General features: G+C 32.7%; 1 protein-coding gene across 1 annotated transcript; it reads right to left on the minus strand.

The window, feature by feature from the left end:
- Window positions 1–3,304: 3,304 nt before the first annotated feature.
- Window positions 3,305–9,668, minus strand: LOC113732229 (cathepsin B-like protease 3). The gene is made up of 12 exons (XM_027257896.2): window positions 9,529–9,668; window positions 8,530–8,691; window positions 6,742–6,795; window positions 6,564–6,644; window positions 6,259–6,415; window positions 6,149–6,153; window positions 5,984–6,058; window positions 5,771–5,896; window positions 5,474–5,692; window positions 3,891–4,004; window positions 3,765–3,800; window positions 3,305–3,676 (listed from the first exon to the last, which is right to left on the minus strand). The coding sequence occupies exons 2-12, from the start codon at window positions 8,590–8,592 to the stop codon at window positions 3,536–3,538; spliced, it is 1,071 nt and encodes a 356-aa protein (XP_027113697.1). The 5' UTR covers window positions 8,593–8,691; window positions 9,529–9,668; the 3' UTR covers window positions 3,305–3,535.
- Between the last annotated feature and the right edge of the window lie 6,500 nt (window positions 9,669–16,168).

The following is a 16,168-nucleotide window of genomic DNA, read 5'->3' on the forward strand; positions in this document are numbered from 1 at the left end:
ATTTTCTTCAAACTTAGCTATCAGTTTGTCCATTAGTTGTTTTTTCTTGTCCAAAAGTTCAATGTGCCGTGTGGTTTCTTGATACCTTAGTTTGATTTATATGGGAAACACTTGAGTAGGTTCAGCTGGTGACACACTTGATTTTTGTGTCTAACTTCGGCACCTTGGGTTGAGGGAATGGAAGGTGAAGGAAAGGAGGGAAATCGGAGGGATTTGCCTTTTGTTATTTGGATTGATTTTTAAGAAGGGAAAGGAAAGGATATGGAGGGAAATGGAAGAGAAAGACAAGTTATTTTATTGAATTATAAATTAACACATGATCTTTTCCCTTCCTTTCTTTTCCTTCTTCAATCCAAACTAAAATTTAGTATTTCTTTTATTTCCTTCCATACTTAATTCAAATAATATCAATGAAACCACTTTCCTTTACTCTCTTTTCCTTTCTTTTCTATTAGTATCCTGTCCCTTCCCCTTCCTTCCTTTCCTTCAATCCAAATGGTGAGTATTTTTTTTGTGAAATATAATTTTGCATTTTATACAAAAGATTGTTCTTATTAAGTTAAAAATAAGATTGTTTTGTTTTTACATTTTTTTCATTTTAAAAATTTTAAAAATTTTTCAGAAGTGCATAGTTCTAATTAGTTCCACAAGTATTGCACACAACTATATTGAGAGATGTTTTAAGACAAATTAGAAGCTTGGAATTACATGAAAAAATAATATGATGATAAAAAGTGAGACTTCTTTTTCCTCAAAAAATAAAAGTGAGACGTTCATACACTATAATTGTATAGACACAAGTATGTTTAATCACATATCTAATACCACAACAAGGAAGAATTTTGGAGACCAAGTGAAGGAAATTGTTTTCTTTTCTGTTTTGTCTTTACTTTGGATTTTGGGATGAGGTTGTTATGTTAACTTTGTAGCTTAAGATTCATTTTTTTCTAGTGGTTATGGAAAAACATCATCGCATAGGAGAGAGACCAAATCTGGTCTTTCCCCATGGGAGGAACTATTCTTTATAATTTTTAGTTTCTCTTATTTGAACAAGAATTCTCTTCTAGGATTTCTTAATAAGAGATTCTTCTTTTTTAGGATCTCCTTGAGAGTTTCTTCTCTTATATATCTAGTGAGACTTTTATTCTCTTCTGGATTTTTTCTTGTGAGAGTTTTTAAAGTTTTTATCTTTGTAAAATTTGAGATTTTGTAGATCTAGAATCTAGTTTTTTAGATCTACAATTTCTCCATTATTGTCATATCTAAATTTCTCTTTGGACTTGAACCAATTTTAATCAGATCTGATTGTCAACAGACATGCACGGATGTATTGGATTACAGTGATTCATGTGGATGGAAGATATATATAGAAGCATCAATTTTATTTTTATTTGTATTGTTTTCTTAGATCTGTTATATTTATTGATTTCAGATCTATATGTATTTGTGTCATATTTATTTGATATATTTTCTACCATTAATGCAGATTTGTTTGAATGAAATTATCTTTTCTATTAAAAAAAATGGAAAAAGATCCAGCTTCGTAACAATAAAATTGAGGTTATCAATTTAATTCCTCTTATTCTTTTGGTAATTTGAGAAAAGATTAGAGAAAGTAAAGTAAAATAGCCTTTTCTTGCTATTTAGTTAAATGTGACTTATTATATAAAATCTTAGCATTGATATTTTCACGGAATCTATTATTGTTTTTTGAGGTACAAGTATAAAACTATTACTGTATTTGAGGCACAGCTATGACAATTTATCCTGATTACACAAGATGGATAATCAGAGGATGTTGTTTATTAATTTAGCTTCATTTTTTTTTTGTTGATAAATAGCAATTTTCATTAACCAATTGTTGGAAATCATCCTGTATGATTTGATGGTAGGTTAAACATGCATTAGAAATAATGGATTAGATATGTAATTTAGTTTAATAGATACAATAGATTTGAAAAACTTTTGAACAGATCTTGAATACATAACAAATTTTCAAGTTGTCTTCTAACAAGGTTGCAATTCCGTTCTGTGCATGTTACAATCATCAAATCTGCTAACAATTAGATTGAAACATGTTCAATAATGACGCTGACATCTATTGAGAGAAATTTAAGACCCAAAAAATGTCAAATCTAACAATCAAATTTGAAACAAATTTCAATCTGACAACAAAACAAGAAAAAATAGAAAATTCTTACTAAAAACCCCTATGAGAAATAGAAATTTCTCACTAGAAATCCCTAAAAGAGACGTAGAATTCACCAAGAAAATTTAGAAGAAACTTTAGATCAAAATTTAGAAGAAACTTTATTTAAAAAATTAAATAAAACGAAATATATGGAAAGGGGACCATGTTGATCTCCCTTGTGAAGTGGAAAGCCCTTTGAATAGAAGAGAAAATTGGAGAAAATGAGCGAATGAGAGGTTATTTTACCAATTTACCTTCACTTTTGTGGGATATATTTTCACATGCTTTCGTCTTATTTATTGTTAGAATTATAACTTTTAAGTTTTCTATTGATAAAGTTTGAATTGATTTTTAATGTGCTAACAGAGTATATACTCTCGTATCTAGATGTATGAAATCTAACTTTAGTTTGAATTTTAAATAAAAATTTTACACATGTGATATACATACAAATCTCTTATAGTGCATAAAACCTATTGATACTAGCATTTCTCGAAGAGTCTTGTTCACTCACTAACAAAATTTTTCTCCCTTTTATGATAGATCTAACCTCAAACACCATTAAATGACCACCTACTCGCACAAAACCGATTTGGACATGCTCCATAGCAGCCAACAATTCCCTCCCCTCCAACTCTCACCTTTTTCCTTTCTTCAAATTGAGACTCCTAGTCACCAAATTATTGCCTTTTTACAGCAACTAGTAGATAAACTCTCTTTCGATTTTGAAGAATCAATACCGTTTACTTTTGTAAAAGCAAAGTGAGAACCCAGTGAATTTGTAACTAGTACAGCAAGAAATCACAGACTGAGTGAAAAGGATAAGATAAAAGAAGTACAAAAACAAAGAAAGAAAAATAATTTCAAAGAAATAGTCAATGAATTCTTCTCGCTTATGTTTGAGCTTTCATTTAGGTTGCTATCTTGCCTCCCTTCAGTCACAACAAAAATCAAGATTTGATTATGCTGTGGTAACATAAGAATTTACACGACTATAAATTTCCATGACATGCAAATCAACCACCAAATTTCAACTTTTGAACAAAAGACTCAGACTTGAGGTGCAAAGTTTAGCATGAAAGGGAGAAAATTTTTCAAATGGACTGCCATAGATTTTCTTAAGAATGCCAATATCATTTGCCAAAGATTAATCCATAAACATAACACCCAAGTTAATCAGCTCTTTCCATATAGCTGAATTATTAAAGAATTACCATTGTTACTCAATTATATTAAAAACGATGGAGACAAACAACTGAAGTAAATAATACATGCTACAATTACATTTTTATTCTCTCGCATTTGCCCAGGTGCCTAGCCCTGTTTGAGTAAAACAAGTTGCACCTAGATGGAAGCATCAAGGGAGACATCTGCCTCATCGTATTCTGGTACCAAGTTCAAGTTCCTGGATGAAGGTGTTCCTGCAACCACATCCGCTTCAATGCCACACTCATTTGTTCCCCGTCTGATCTTGAAGTATCCGTCCTGCAAATCAAGAAGACAGCAAAAATGAAGAAGGACCTTATTTTGCCAGAGCAAAGCAACAGCCTAAACAATTAGATAGAGAGCTTACATCACCCCAGCTTCTATTCCACTGGTTTGCGAGTAGCTGTATCAGAAAAAGTAGTTATTATACTCGCTATTCTGGAAGAGTTGCATTAGATGATAAACAATCTCTAAGAAGAACAAATTAATATACCCAGTAATCCTCCCCGTCATCACTGGTACCCCATCCAATCAGCTTTACAGCATGGCCGCCCATTTCATCACCTGTTGTGTGTTTGTAAACACCAGAACGATAATGGGCGAAGTCCTGTGTTTCACAGAAAATAGCAGTACAGTTACATTTTTTACAGGCAAAAATACCCGAAGTATGAAATCAAATGAATCAGGAACTGAGAAACGATGATATTCGTACACAGAATCTTCAAGTCTCAAGAAGTATTCTTCAAATCATCACATCATTCCAAAAGAGAAGAAGAGAATGAGCACATTTCATGCATGACTGTTCAATCATATTTACCTATTTTCACATGCCATGGCACTGAACAAAAATTTCGTCACCAGGGAGTCACTCAGCCCTTGATGGGCCATCAAAACTTCAAAAGTGACAATCTTGATGATACAACCATCATATTCACTGATCATCCAGGTTTAGACACAGAAAATACTGAACTTTCGATAAAAGAATGAGAAGAAAAAGGTGGGCTAATTACCCAAATGTTGTCTTGTTTATTGGGAACTTATTCTTAAAAAAAAAAAATCAACTTCTAAGTAGTCAACTTCAGTTTGTTTTGAGTTTGTTACTCAGACACGCCACCATGTTCCAAGAAGAATTTTTGAGTTTGTGATCTGTTGTTTGTTGGTCCTTTCTTCTAAATGACACAATGGCCCTCTTTCTCGTTACCTTGAATGTACTTCGTTTCTTTTGCATGTAATTTCTCACAGAATTCGAAGTAAAGGGAAGAAGAAAATCTGTGGACAGTGTTAGTAGATTTCTACATTTATGGAACTTCAATAAAATCAACATTAGTTTTCTAATTTCTTACAAAAAAAGACAATATTTAGATAAATAACCCAGAAAGAGACTCATCAGCTGGGGAAGCTTGGGTGTTCAGTGGATATCTAGCATGTGTAAGAGGGTTATTCGTTTTCAGAAAACTCTCATACTTGGTTTTCTCTTTTTCTATTCCACAGGTCATCTGTAAAATTCACAGTTGACATTTGGTATGTTTTCCCTGTAATCATAAGGATTTTGTGTTTTGAATGTGAACGACATTCTAAACTTGAACTCCTAACATTTTTCCATTTAGAAATTAATAGTTTGACAACCTTAACTCACAAATTTCAAATGTTAAAGGCATGCGGATACACTAAAAACTAATTAGAACCAGCAACTTAGAAAGTATATGTTTTGGAGTAGTCCAGTCCAGAATAGCCAAACCAGTATACAACTAGCATACTCGAGACCCAAGCCATTACCCACCTTTATGTCTATTGTTCATACAATATAGATTGACATTTATACTGTGTTAATATTGCTTATCTGCTTATCAATCACAAATTTCCCAAGTAGTTTTGATCTATATTCATGAAATAGCCTGTTCCATTCTTAAGTCACCCTAAACAAGACATCAGTTCACAAGGGCATCATATCTGCATCTTCCAAACAGGCCCTAAATAAAAAAGCACTATATGGAGAAGCATATTAAATAAGCTCAGAAAATTCTTGTTTAAATAAATATGGATCAGAACTTTAAATTCCTTTAATTCTGTCTTTACCTCATAAACAGTGAAAGAGACCTCAACTGGTCCATTTTCATATACTTCTGCCATGATACTCTGTGGATCAGATTTTATTCTGTAGGCACTGGTGCTAAAATGCTTTGACTTTCTCCACAGCAAGTTCTCTTTAACACACTTCCGAATGCACTTTGGGGTGGGATATTCAGGTTCACAACCAGGGTGAGAACATCCAGTTTTATCAAAGTAAGGGTCACACTGCAAGGAAAAAATTCAAAACCTTAGATTCAAATTGCTAGAAGACTTTCATGTAATACAAGAAGAAGCATTATTTACCTCTTCAGTCACAACACCAGCATATCTAAAGTATCTCCAAGCAGCAATGGGATAACCCCCATCACAGCCATCACCACACAAGAAGCCACAGCATGCTAGGAGATCGTTAGCAGAAAGTGAAATATTCTGCAATACAACAATTACATCCCTTTGGTCTACAGACATAAGAAAAAACAAAGAGGGTAAATTTCATTCGTCATGACAGTGTTTTACCATGCCAAACTGTATGCAAAAACGATCAGAGAGTGATTCAACAGCACCAAAAGCCCAACAAGAACCACAATGTCCCTGACAAATCAAGAACCAAATTTGTTTAGGAGTGGAATTTAATGTTTGAACAAAAACAGGAAGTGCATGAATGTTGGTAAATCAAGTCACCTGATCTTGAGAATGTGCAGCCATTTCAACAGGTTGCATTTCAAAAGGAAAAAGTTAGCACCCTTCATAAACATTGTCAGTAAATATATTCAAGCGTGCATGTGACTGACCAAGAATTCTCCCAATAGTGCCACATTGAGGCCAAGCTGTTCGTGCATCAAACTGGTTGGGCAACTTCAGATCTTTAGGATGTGTTACAACCGGAGTGCTCTCCAAAACACCCTTTGGTGTTGGTTTGACTCCAAGAAGTTGCTTAAATTGGCCAACCTGTCAAGAAATTGCAAACATATTTACAAAGTTTCCTTATTCCTTCTTTTATATCAAAAGTGGAAGAACATGTGTCTATTTATGTTCTCATTTTTCTTTTTTTCTTTCAGGGGGCAGGGGAGGTTTAAATGTGGATAGTTGTACTCACAGTGTAGTCTGAAAACCGAAGATTCATTTCAGCTCTCCATCCAGCTGTGGAATTACTATTAATCCTCTCAACAATGGAATCCTGGATGGTCATTTCATATCAGACAACTCCCATCACAATGTAGCTATACCTCAAAAAGATGTGGAGAGACGGCAATATGTCAATTAAGCACGAGTACCTGAAGAATCTTAGAATTATGTTTAAGATGAGAATTTGATGCTTCTGCATGGACCTGTCACCATAGAAGTTGTATAAGTCAGACACTGTAAACCATTTTGTATTGTTGAAGAAAGGTAATGTAGCTCTCTCTCTCTCACACACACACACGCACATATTTGATGCTTCCACATAAACCTGCTTACAACAGAGGTTGAATGAATCATACAATCTAAACATTTTATATTGTTAACAAAGTTAATGTAGCACTCTCTCTCTCTCTCTCTCACATAAATCTTCTTACCACAGAGGTTGTATAAATCATACAATGTAAACCATTTTGTATTGTTAAACAAGTTAACATAGCAGTAGTTCTCTCTCTCTCTCTCTCTACCCCCCCCCCTGGCCCAAGAACTGTAGAACTTCAGATCCTAAGGTCATAGAAGTAAAAGATTGGTAAATGATCCTAGGTCATAAAAGTCCATGCAACTGATGACTGACTGTTATGTGTCAGCCCTTGGGAAAGAGTATGACGCAGGGAAACAAAAAGGATAAGAATGAAAACTCGCATCCAGACAATTTACATGTAATGCAGCATGCTCAATTAGTGATTTTATGACTTGAAGGACTCTTTTCTTTCCTTTATAGCATGTTTCTTAATGTAGCTTTAACAAGAAACAATGGAATAGAAAGTCCAGAAGTACAGTGAATGTAGGTGCTCAAGGTTACAGCAGTACTTTTCATTTTCCTGCTTCCTTATCTCAAACAAGAATGAGAACTGATGTATAAAACTAGCAGGAGCATAATTTGAAAGAGAAAAGGTATACTAGACAAGCTCTAATAATGCTAGAACAGGTTAGTTTGGCTTGTATAGTTTTCATCATAAATGCGCACAAAATCATATTTGAAACCAATAAAGGTCGAAATTTTTTCTTCTTAAGGATGTCCAATACGAAGAGATAAGAAAAATTAACACAAAATAACTGACCTGATGACAACCTTTATAAAAATGTTACTAAGGAGATTGATGCTGGCAAAGTTGAAGGCCACTAACCTTATTTTTGGTGGATTCCAATTAAACCCAAAGAAAAATGCTCTTACATTCTATTTTTGGTATCCATGCTCAATAGTAACAGCAGTTTGTTGACAAATTGCGGTAGGATACAACAACAGAGGATGAGAAGTAATTCTAAAAGCAGCCCTATGCTACTAGTGACTTAACAAGAAAAGACTTCAATCCAATTTCCAAAGGATGAAGATCTTACCAGGAAAAAAAAAAGAAAAAACTAGATCCCTATATGCTAATGGAAAGCAGTTTCTCCCTGATAGAACCAAAAAACAATAAAATGGATGGTCAAAAGATCCTTCCTTGTTCTAGTTTCCAAAAATCCTAGTGATTTACCTTCATGAACACATGTAAAGATGCATTGCGTATGACATTCTGTCTGAAACATTGACTAATCAACCATTTATATGAGATAACAAGGAATCAGATATTCACAGATATGTCAGTGGATATTGATAATTTGCCAAAAAGAAAGAAGTGATAATGGAACTACAGTTTAGTAGATAAAAAGAAAGTAGTAGTAATGAAACTACAGTTTAGTAGATAAAACTTAGCCAGAAGCCAAAAATATTACCTTTTTTTTGGGGCAACAAGGGAAAAGGAACCCAAGTACGTTGATATATCCATCAATGCTTATGTTTACTTAGAAATTAATACTTTTAGCAATCTCTGGTAATCCAGGATGACATAGTAAAAATCCAAAGGACAGGAATAAAAATCACAAAATAATGATACTATACAAACCTCCAGCTGGAATGTTAACATAGCACCAAAAAGTAGCAGGACTGTGATGTAAATCCCAGCCATGGCCGTTTCCTAAGTTGTAGTTGTTTCCAGACCTGAATCCGCTGACACTCTGGTTCAAAGTGTAATTTGTTCAACTGCTCGAACAGGGCCTGGAAAAAACTATTAGGCAAGCATGATCTAAGTACACAGAATTAGTATAACAGCATTAAGAACTTTAGGAATCAACCAAACACATTGCACGTTTAGCTTCTTCTTCTTTTTTTTGGTGAAAAATCATGCCCCATAAAGCATGATACCAGTATTAAAAGCAAATTCATATTCACTCTCAGAAACAACATGACCATCAACTCCTGTATTATAATTAGTAAGTATCCCCTGAAATAGAAAATCAAATCACACCTCATATCTAACCAAGATGATACAGAGTATCAATATGGAACAGTCGAGACATATCAATCTCAAGACAACTTAAATAACCAAGATCTGTTTTTGACAAAAATACAACCTTAAAAGAACATGACAACTTAATTCCACTACTAGCAAAATATAGGCAAAACAAGCATCTATCCAAAAAGAGAAAAATTTGATCTTTGACTAACTTGTATCGTTCCAATGACGTGTTCCTTATAGTTTGGACTTTGGAGGATCAGTACTTCATCTTAACATGCACTGTGATCCACCAAAATCATCACTAGGAGCTTAAAAATAGTTCAGCCCTTTGGTCAAACTGGGAAATTTGAATCACTGAAATACTACTATATCTTTCAACAATTGCGGAATAATAAAATTACTACCCAGAGAAAAAAAACTACTTTTTCCATTAGCTCGATTGTCATAACTTCAAACTTCAAAATTCCAAAAAAAAAAAATGAAGAGTAAAAGAAGCGTAGTAATGAAATATATTACTTAAAACATATTTGACTACAAATTTGAATTTTCTGAGCAAGAATGTTAAAAGCAAAGGAAAAAATTAGTAGGCTAATGAGAAGAACATACCTAGGAGGTGATGATTCTCCCTTGTAGGAATGAAGGGTCGAGGATTAATGTTGTAGAGAACTGCAATAAAGACAAGGCTCCGGGAGAAAAAGTAGCGGCCCTTGGGCCCTTTTTATAGCTGTCTTGCAGAAACTGGGGGGTGGCAATTATGGACTTATTGGGACTGGGAGGGACGTCAGCATCCAGCCATCCAAGATGAAGGGATGACGCTGATTGGTGGAAGCAATCACCGTTTTAGATATTTTTCTGGAACTTGCAATCAGCTTGTCAATTGTTCTGCCGTGCGGGTTCTTTACACCTTTTATTTGTTTCGTGGTTAAACACTTTGAATAGATTAGTTGTGTTTTTTTTTTTTCACGATGCACGTGGCCTTGTTTGGAGAGCCATTTAAAAAAAAAAATTACTACATTTGTTCGTGAATATATTTCTTAATTATCTTTTTACCTCATATATATCAAATCGCTATAGTAATTTTTCTAAAAAAATTTAGAAAAATGCAATTCAAATATAACCTTGTGGACCAGACTAATCCTCTGCGATGGCAAGAATCCTGCCCAAATATGCCAGCACGTCATCAATGCGGGTCAAATTAGGACCTTCCGCTAAAGAGCAGGTTACGGAACCAAATGCTCTGCCCGCCGGGGCCGAATAGATTTAGTTGTGTTCAACTGATGATAAAGTCACACATGATTTTTATGTCTAGCTTATTGTGTGTGTCTATGTACACATAAATACATACATAATATAAAGAGAGAGAGTGAAATCTAATTTTGTATTTTATACGGCTTTTTTTTTGCTTTTTTTTATTGAACTTGAACTACAGTAACTTGTTAAAATACCACTAAGTTTTATATAAAAAAAATGTATTTCAAAATATCCAAAAAACACATATCCATTTCCCTTTTCTATCACCACCTTCTCTAACCAGTTCCACTTATGACGTTGTCACCACCACAGTCACCACTTCCCCTAAGGAGAGGGGAATGGGAAGGGGCAGAAAGAGGGTAGGGATGATAGGTGGTGGTGGAAAAGAAGAGAGGGAGAATGGCGGGTGGTGGTGAGGAAAAGAGGATAGTGGTTGCATCAGATTTTTTTTAGGGTAGGAGGAGCGGAGGTTTGGCGGGATAGAGGGGTAGGGACGGTGGGTTGGTCGTGAGGATGTGGCGGTAAGGATGGATGGGGTGTAGTAGGTGATAGAGTTCTATAAGTATTCCCTAAATACTTTACATAAAATTTTAGACAAAATCCCAAAAAGTACACAATCCAAACTGACCTAAGATTGTTTTGTTTTTACATTTTGGATTAATCTTTGGTGTATACACTATCAGCGTTACATGATAAAATTTGAATTTGAAATCCAATTTTTACACATATAATATGGATCTAATAGTGATAGTGTATACATTATCAATATATACTCTAGCCACAAGTATATTTAATCATCTATCGAATACCAATACTCGCAAGAACTATAGAAACCAGGTGAAGAACATAGTTTTCTTTTGTGTTTTGTCTTTACTTTGAATTTTGGAATGAGGTTGTTATGTTAACTTTTTAGCTTAAGATTCTTTGTTTCTAGTGTTTATGGAAAAATATTGAGCTTCATATAACAAAATTGAGATTATCAATTTAATTCTTCTTATTCTTTTCATATTTTGATAAAAGATTAGAGAAAGTAAAACAAGATAGCCCTTTTTTGCAATTTAGTTAAACATGGCTCTTTTGTATAAAATCCTAGCATTTATTTGATTCAAAATGGATATTCTGTTCCACTTTTTTTTATATTACTATTTTTCCTTCATAAACATCATATTTTAGTTCTTTTTGTCTTCTTAAAGTCCAATAATTATTAACTGAATAATACACAAAATTTATCAAACTCAAAAAAATCAAAATGCTTAAAAATGAGATTTTTTTATGAATTTTCTATTGTATTTTTAAATTTTCTATTATATATTGCTTTTTTAAGACTATTGTATTTATTTTTTAATCAGTTAATAGTTATTGAATTTAAAGAAAACATAAAAAAGAACTAAAATATAATATTTATGAGGAAAAATAGTAATATAATAAAAAATGGAATAAAGAGTAATACAGAAAGTGGAACAGAAGATCCGTTGGAGCATTGATATTTTCAAGGGAAATTGTAACTACTATATATGAGGTACCGTACAGGTATGACAACTTATATGAGGGCCGCCTTCGGGTCTTGACCCGGACACCCCTGTGTTGACAAAAAAAAAAATATATATATATATATATATATATATATATATATATATATATGAGGTACCGTACAGGTATGACAACTTATCCTGATTCCACTAGATGTATAATCAAAGGATATCGTTTATTAATTTACCTTCATTTCTGTGGGATATGGTTTCCCATGATTTTCTCTTGCTTACTACCGGGATTACAACTTTTTAAGTTTTGTGTTGAGAAAGCTTGGACTAATATTTTATACACTGACAAAATATATATTATAAAACCTAAATATGGGACAATTAATTTTTATTTGAATTTAAAATAAAAAGTTTTCACATGTGGCATTCATTCAATTTTTTAAAATAAAAAATTTTATTTCATGTAATAAATATATATTAATGGCAAAAAATAGATCAAACAAACAAACATTATATAGATACATATAGATCTAAAATCAGTAGATATGACAAATCTAAAAAATAACATTAATGCTTGTGCATATCGTCCATTCAAATATGTAGGTTAAGTTTGTTTGGATTATACATTATTTACACCTTATTTACACATATTAACTGGCTTGTATTATTAATACATTTTTCAATTATTTTTTTTATTTCACATGCATCACATCAAAAAAGTGTCACAGTAATTTTTTCACAAAATTATTTCAAATAATCTACTATCCAAACACACTTACCTCAAAAAGTCTAAGATGTTGCGTAATAAGATTTTTCTTCTCTTTATGACAAAACACCCTCAAAGGGCATTAAATGATCACGTAAACGAATCTGAAACCCCCCGGGCCGGCGGCTAGGGGTCTCAGCTCTTCGCTTTCTTTCAAATTGGCAGCAAATTCTTTCAATTTTGAAGAATCAATGGTTTGTTTGGATAGTAAAATTATCCCAAATAATATTTCACTTGCATCATAAACACATTTTTCAATTTATCTTTTTATATTTCCAACCACCTTTTTATCTCACATATATCACATCACAAAAAGTGCTACAATAATTATTCCAAATAATACTTTATCCAAAATACTGTTTACTTTTGTCAGTGGCGGATTTACATTGGGGGCACGGCCCCCACTGCCCTCTTAAATATCTATGATACCTACCAAAATTTGATATAATTTCAACTGTGCCCCTGGAGTTTTGTGTATCTATTGGTTTATAGGCTCTCACTGCCCCTTTAAATTTCTATAATACCTATACAAATTTGATGTAATTTCAAGTGTGCCCCCTGGAGTTTTGTGTATTTATTGATTTATATGCTTTTAAAATTGTCTTTGATTTTACTTGTTGTTATAGCTACCGTAAAAAGGGTTTTTTAAATGATGAATATAGTGAAAAATCGGTTACAAAATAGAATGGAAGACACTTGGATGAATAATTGTTTAGTTACTTATATTGAGAAAAATATACTTCGTGAAGTTCAAAATGAAAAGATTGTAAACCGTTATCAAAATATGAAAACTCGTCATAAGCAATTGTAAATGGTTTAGTTGCTTTTGAAATAAAATTATTATTATTACATTAATAATTTTGAGTTTGTCTTTTGATGTTTTGCTTGAAATATTTGCATCATTTGTACTTGTTAGTGAATATTTTTTTCCTTAAAAACTAAAAAAAGAGTAGGTAAAAAATTTTACAGTTGCTTTTGCCCCCAACTGAAAATTTTTTCTGCCTCCGCCACTGCTTTTGTAAAAGCAAAGTTACAACCTAGTGAATTTGTAACTGCAAAAGCACAAGGATTAGACCCAATTAAACACCATTAAAAAGTGTAAAAAGAAAAAGATAGGGTAACAGAAGTATAAAAACAATGAAAGAAAAATAATTTCAAAGAAACAGGCAGTGAACTCTTCTCACTTATGTTCGAGCTTTCATTAATAAATGTCAATATCTTTTGTCAAGATTAATCCATAAGCTTTACACCCAAGTCAATGAGCTCTTTGGATAACGTAATAACAACATTAATGCTTGTCGCAAATCATAATTATTAAAGATACGGTATTTCGTGTAACTAATCCATTTCCTTTTTCCATTTTAGAAAATTGTAAAAGATAAAATTTTATGACGGAAATACTAAACTTTTAGCGATAAAACATGGACTACTCCAATGGTGAGGGTTGCAAAATTTACCATGGAAATAGAGATCACAAAGCAACAACCTTTATTTATACTTCCATAAAAAAAAATCCAATATTCTAAGTTGAACTTATGAATATTTGTGCAAGGTTATACTAAAAATATGTATTATAAATATTTACTTACATTATATACTTTTTTAATATAAGTGGAAGGGCTCGTTGGGACCTTTCATTTATCCTCCTTCCCCCGTATCCATATATGTACGAGGTGTCTATATAGCATCTTTACAGTTTTTCTCCTAATGCTATCTCTTTGTAGCATATTTTTATGCTGTTTTACATTTGCTATTGATTGATATTTCAGATGCCTTTTTGCTCTTTCTAATTTCTCCAAAGAAAGCAATTAATGCAGTATCTTTCACCAGAACTACGTAGAACATTGAAAGAGTCCCGTTGATTTTGCTATACCACCAAATTTTGAATTTTCCCGTAAGTTACACAAGTTATGCATTTTCCATAAAATTTTCAATTTCTCGTGACATGATCACCAAATCGCTACGACCATTAGGGACAAGAGGTGCAACCGTTTGTACCGGTTACGTGCATTTTGCACTGTGCGTAATTTTGATTGCACACGGTGTAACTTTCTTTACACATGACGTAATTTTAGAACAAATTTTTGTGGGTCTTACACACGACGTGAAAATCGAGTTACAAGATGTGATCTGAGCCGCACAAATTTTTTTGACCAAATCATGACCGTCAACTGCCACGAACCGTTCCTGCCCCTTTTCCGACCATTAGCGACTTGCCCATCAATCGTGTCAACGAACAAAGATAGATTAAAGTAACGGACAACGACTTTGGTTTCTTTTTTTATTTTTTGTTTTTTAAGTTTTCGTAAGGCAATGGTATCAAATTCGGTTTGCTATTCATGTAGTATTTCATTTTTAAAATAGAAAGAATAAAAGCAAAGGAAGGTTTTCAGAACCAATAGAAAAATTTTCAATTCAAACTCAAGCTTGAACTCCAATTCAAGTTTGAGGCTATTCAAGTTTTAGTTTGTGTCTAATCAAGTACAATTTAAAAATTTAAAATAGAAGACCTTTAAAATGATAAAAAGCAGACGTTTTGCTCTTATGACTACCCCAAAAAAATTAAAAAAATAATAATAAGAAAAGCATGTACATATATACTATGTTGGAAGGATCAGGGGTGTTTACACTTCGGAGAAAATCGAATAATCAGCCAATCCAATTTAGATTGGAAATTGGATATCAGTAGAATAGAATGGGGGAAAACGAATGAAGATCCAATCTTAAATTTTGGTAATATAGTTTGGAAATAGGTATTGAAATTTGATGCCCGAATTTTGGATTACTAACCGAATTATCAAATTTCTTATTTTGATTAAATATTTTATATATTTCATGCTTACTAATATATCATATTACATATTAATGTATTTGTCAATAATGTTATTAGTTATAATATATGTTTATAAACAAATATGTGACCTTACAAGCGTATTAATTAACATATTAATAACATGTATAGTGTTAATTACATATTAAATATAATTAATTATTCTATATTAGAAAATTAATTTAAACTTTGGATATTTTACTGAAATACCGACTATTTGGTCAAAATCCAATTACCAATATCTAATTACCAAATAAAAGTTCAGATGCTAACCTTGTTGAAAAAAAAGGGGAAAAAATGGAAATCAAGATTGGTGTCAAATATACGAGGGAGGGGCAGAGCTATATGTCGTTGAGGGTGAGCAATTGTTCTCTCCTCTCCCTTCTCCCATACCCTCCTCAACTCTGAAAAAAGGGTTAATTCCACTTTGTCCCCCCAAACTTTGGACGATTATCCACTTAAGTCCATAAACTTCAAAATGGGACACTTAAGTCTCTAAACTTATAAATACCTCCCACTTAAGTCCCTGAACTTATAAAATGGGACACTTAAATCCCTAAACCCTTATAAAATGGGACACTTCGACCACCAACAGCATTCAGGATTTGTTAACAATTTTCCTTAAGTGGGAGGTATTTATAAGTTTAGAGACTTAAGTGTCCCATTTTGAAATTTAGGGACTTAAGTGGATAATTGTCCAAAGTTTGGGGGGACAAAGTGGAATTAACCCCTGAAAAAATTACCTTTTAAGTTTAGAAATTTTGAAAAATTTTAAGTTCCTCCTAATTTGTCTCCCCTAAAATTTTAAAAATTCACATTCTTATATGTCATGCCACTAAAATTTTTAAAATTGGCTTTCTTATCTATATTGCCCCCTAGATAATTAAAAATTCATAATTATTACGCTTCACAAGATTT

Source organism: Coffea arabica, chromosome 2e, assembly GCF_036785885.1.
Source record: "Coffea arabica cultivar ET-39 chromosome 2e, Coffea Arabica ET-39 HiFi, whole genome shotgun sequence".
In the NCBI taxonomy this organism is placed as follows: Eukaryota; Viridiplantae; Streptophyta; class Magnoliopsida; order Gentianales; family Rubiaceae; genus Coffea; species Coffea arabica.

Coding starts and splice junctions, on each gene's coding strand:
- LOC113732229 (XM_027257896.2), bottom strand. CDS start 8,592: ATGGCTGGGATTTACATCACAGTCCTGCTACTTTTTGGTGCTATGTTA. Junction 6,416..6,563: donor TTCGGTTTTCAGACTACACT/GTGAGTACAACT, acceptor ATTTCTTGACAG/GTTGGCCAATTTAAGCAACT. Junction 3,801..3,890: donor ATGACGGGGAGGATTACTGG/GTATATTAATTT, acceptor TTTCTGATACAG/CTACTCGCAAACCAGTGGAA.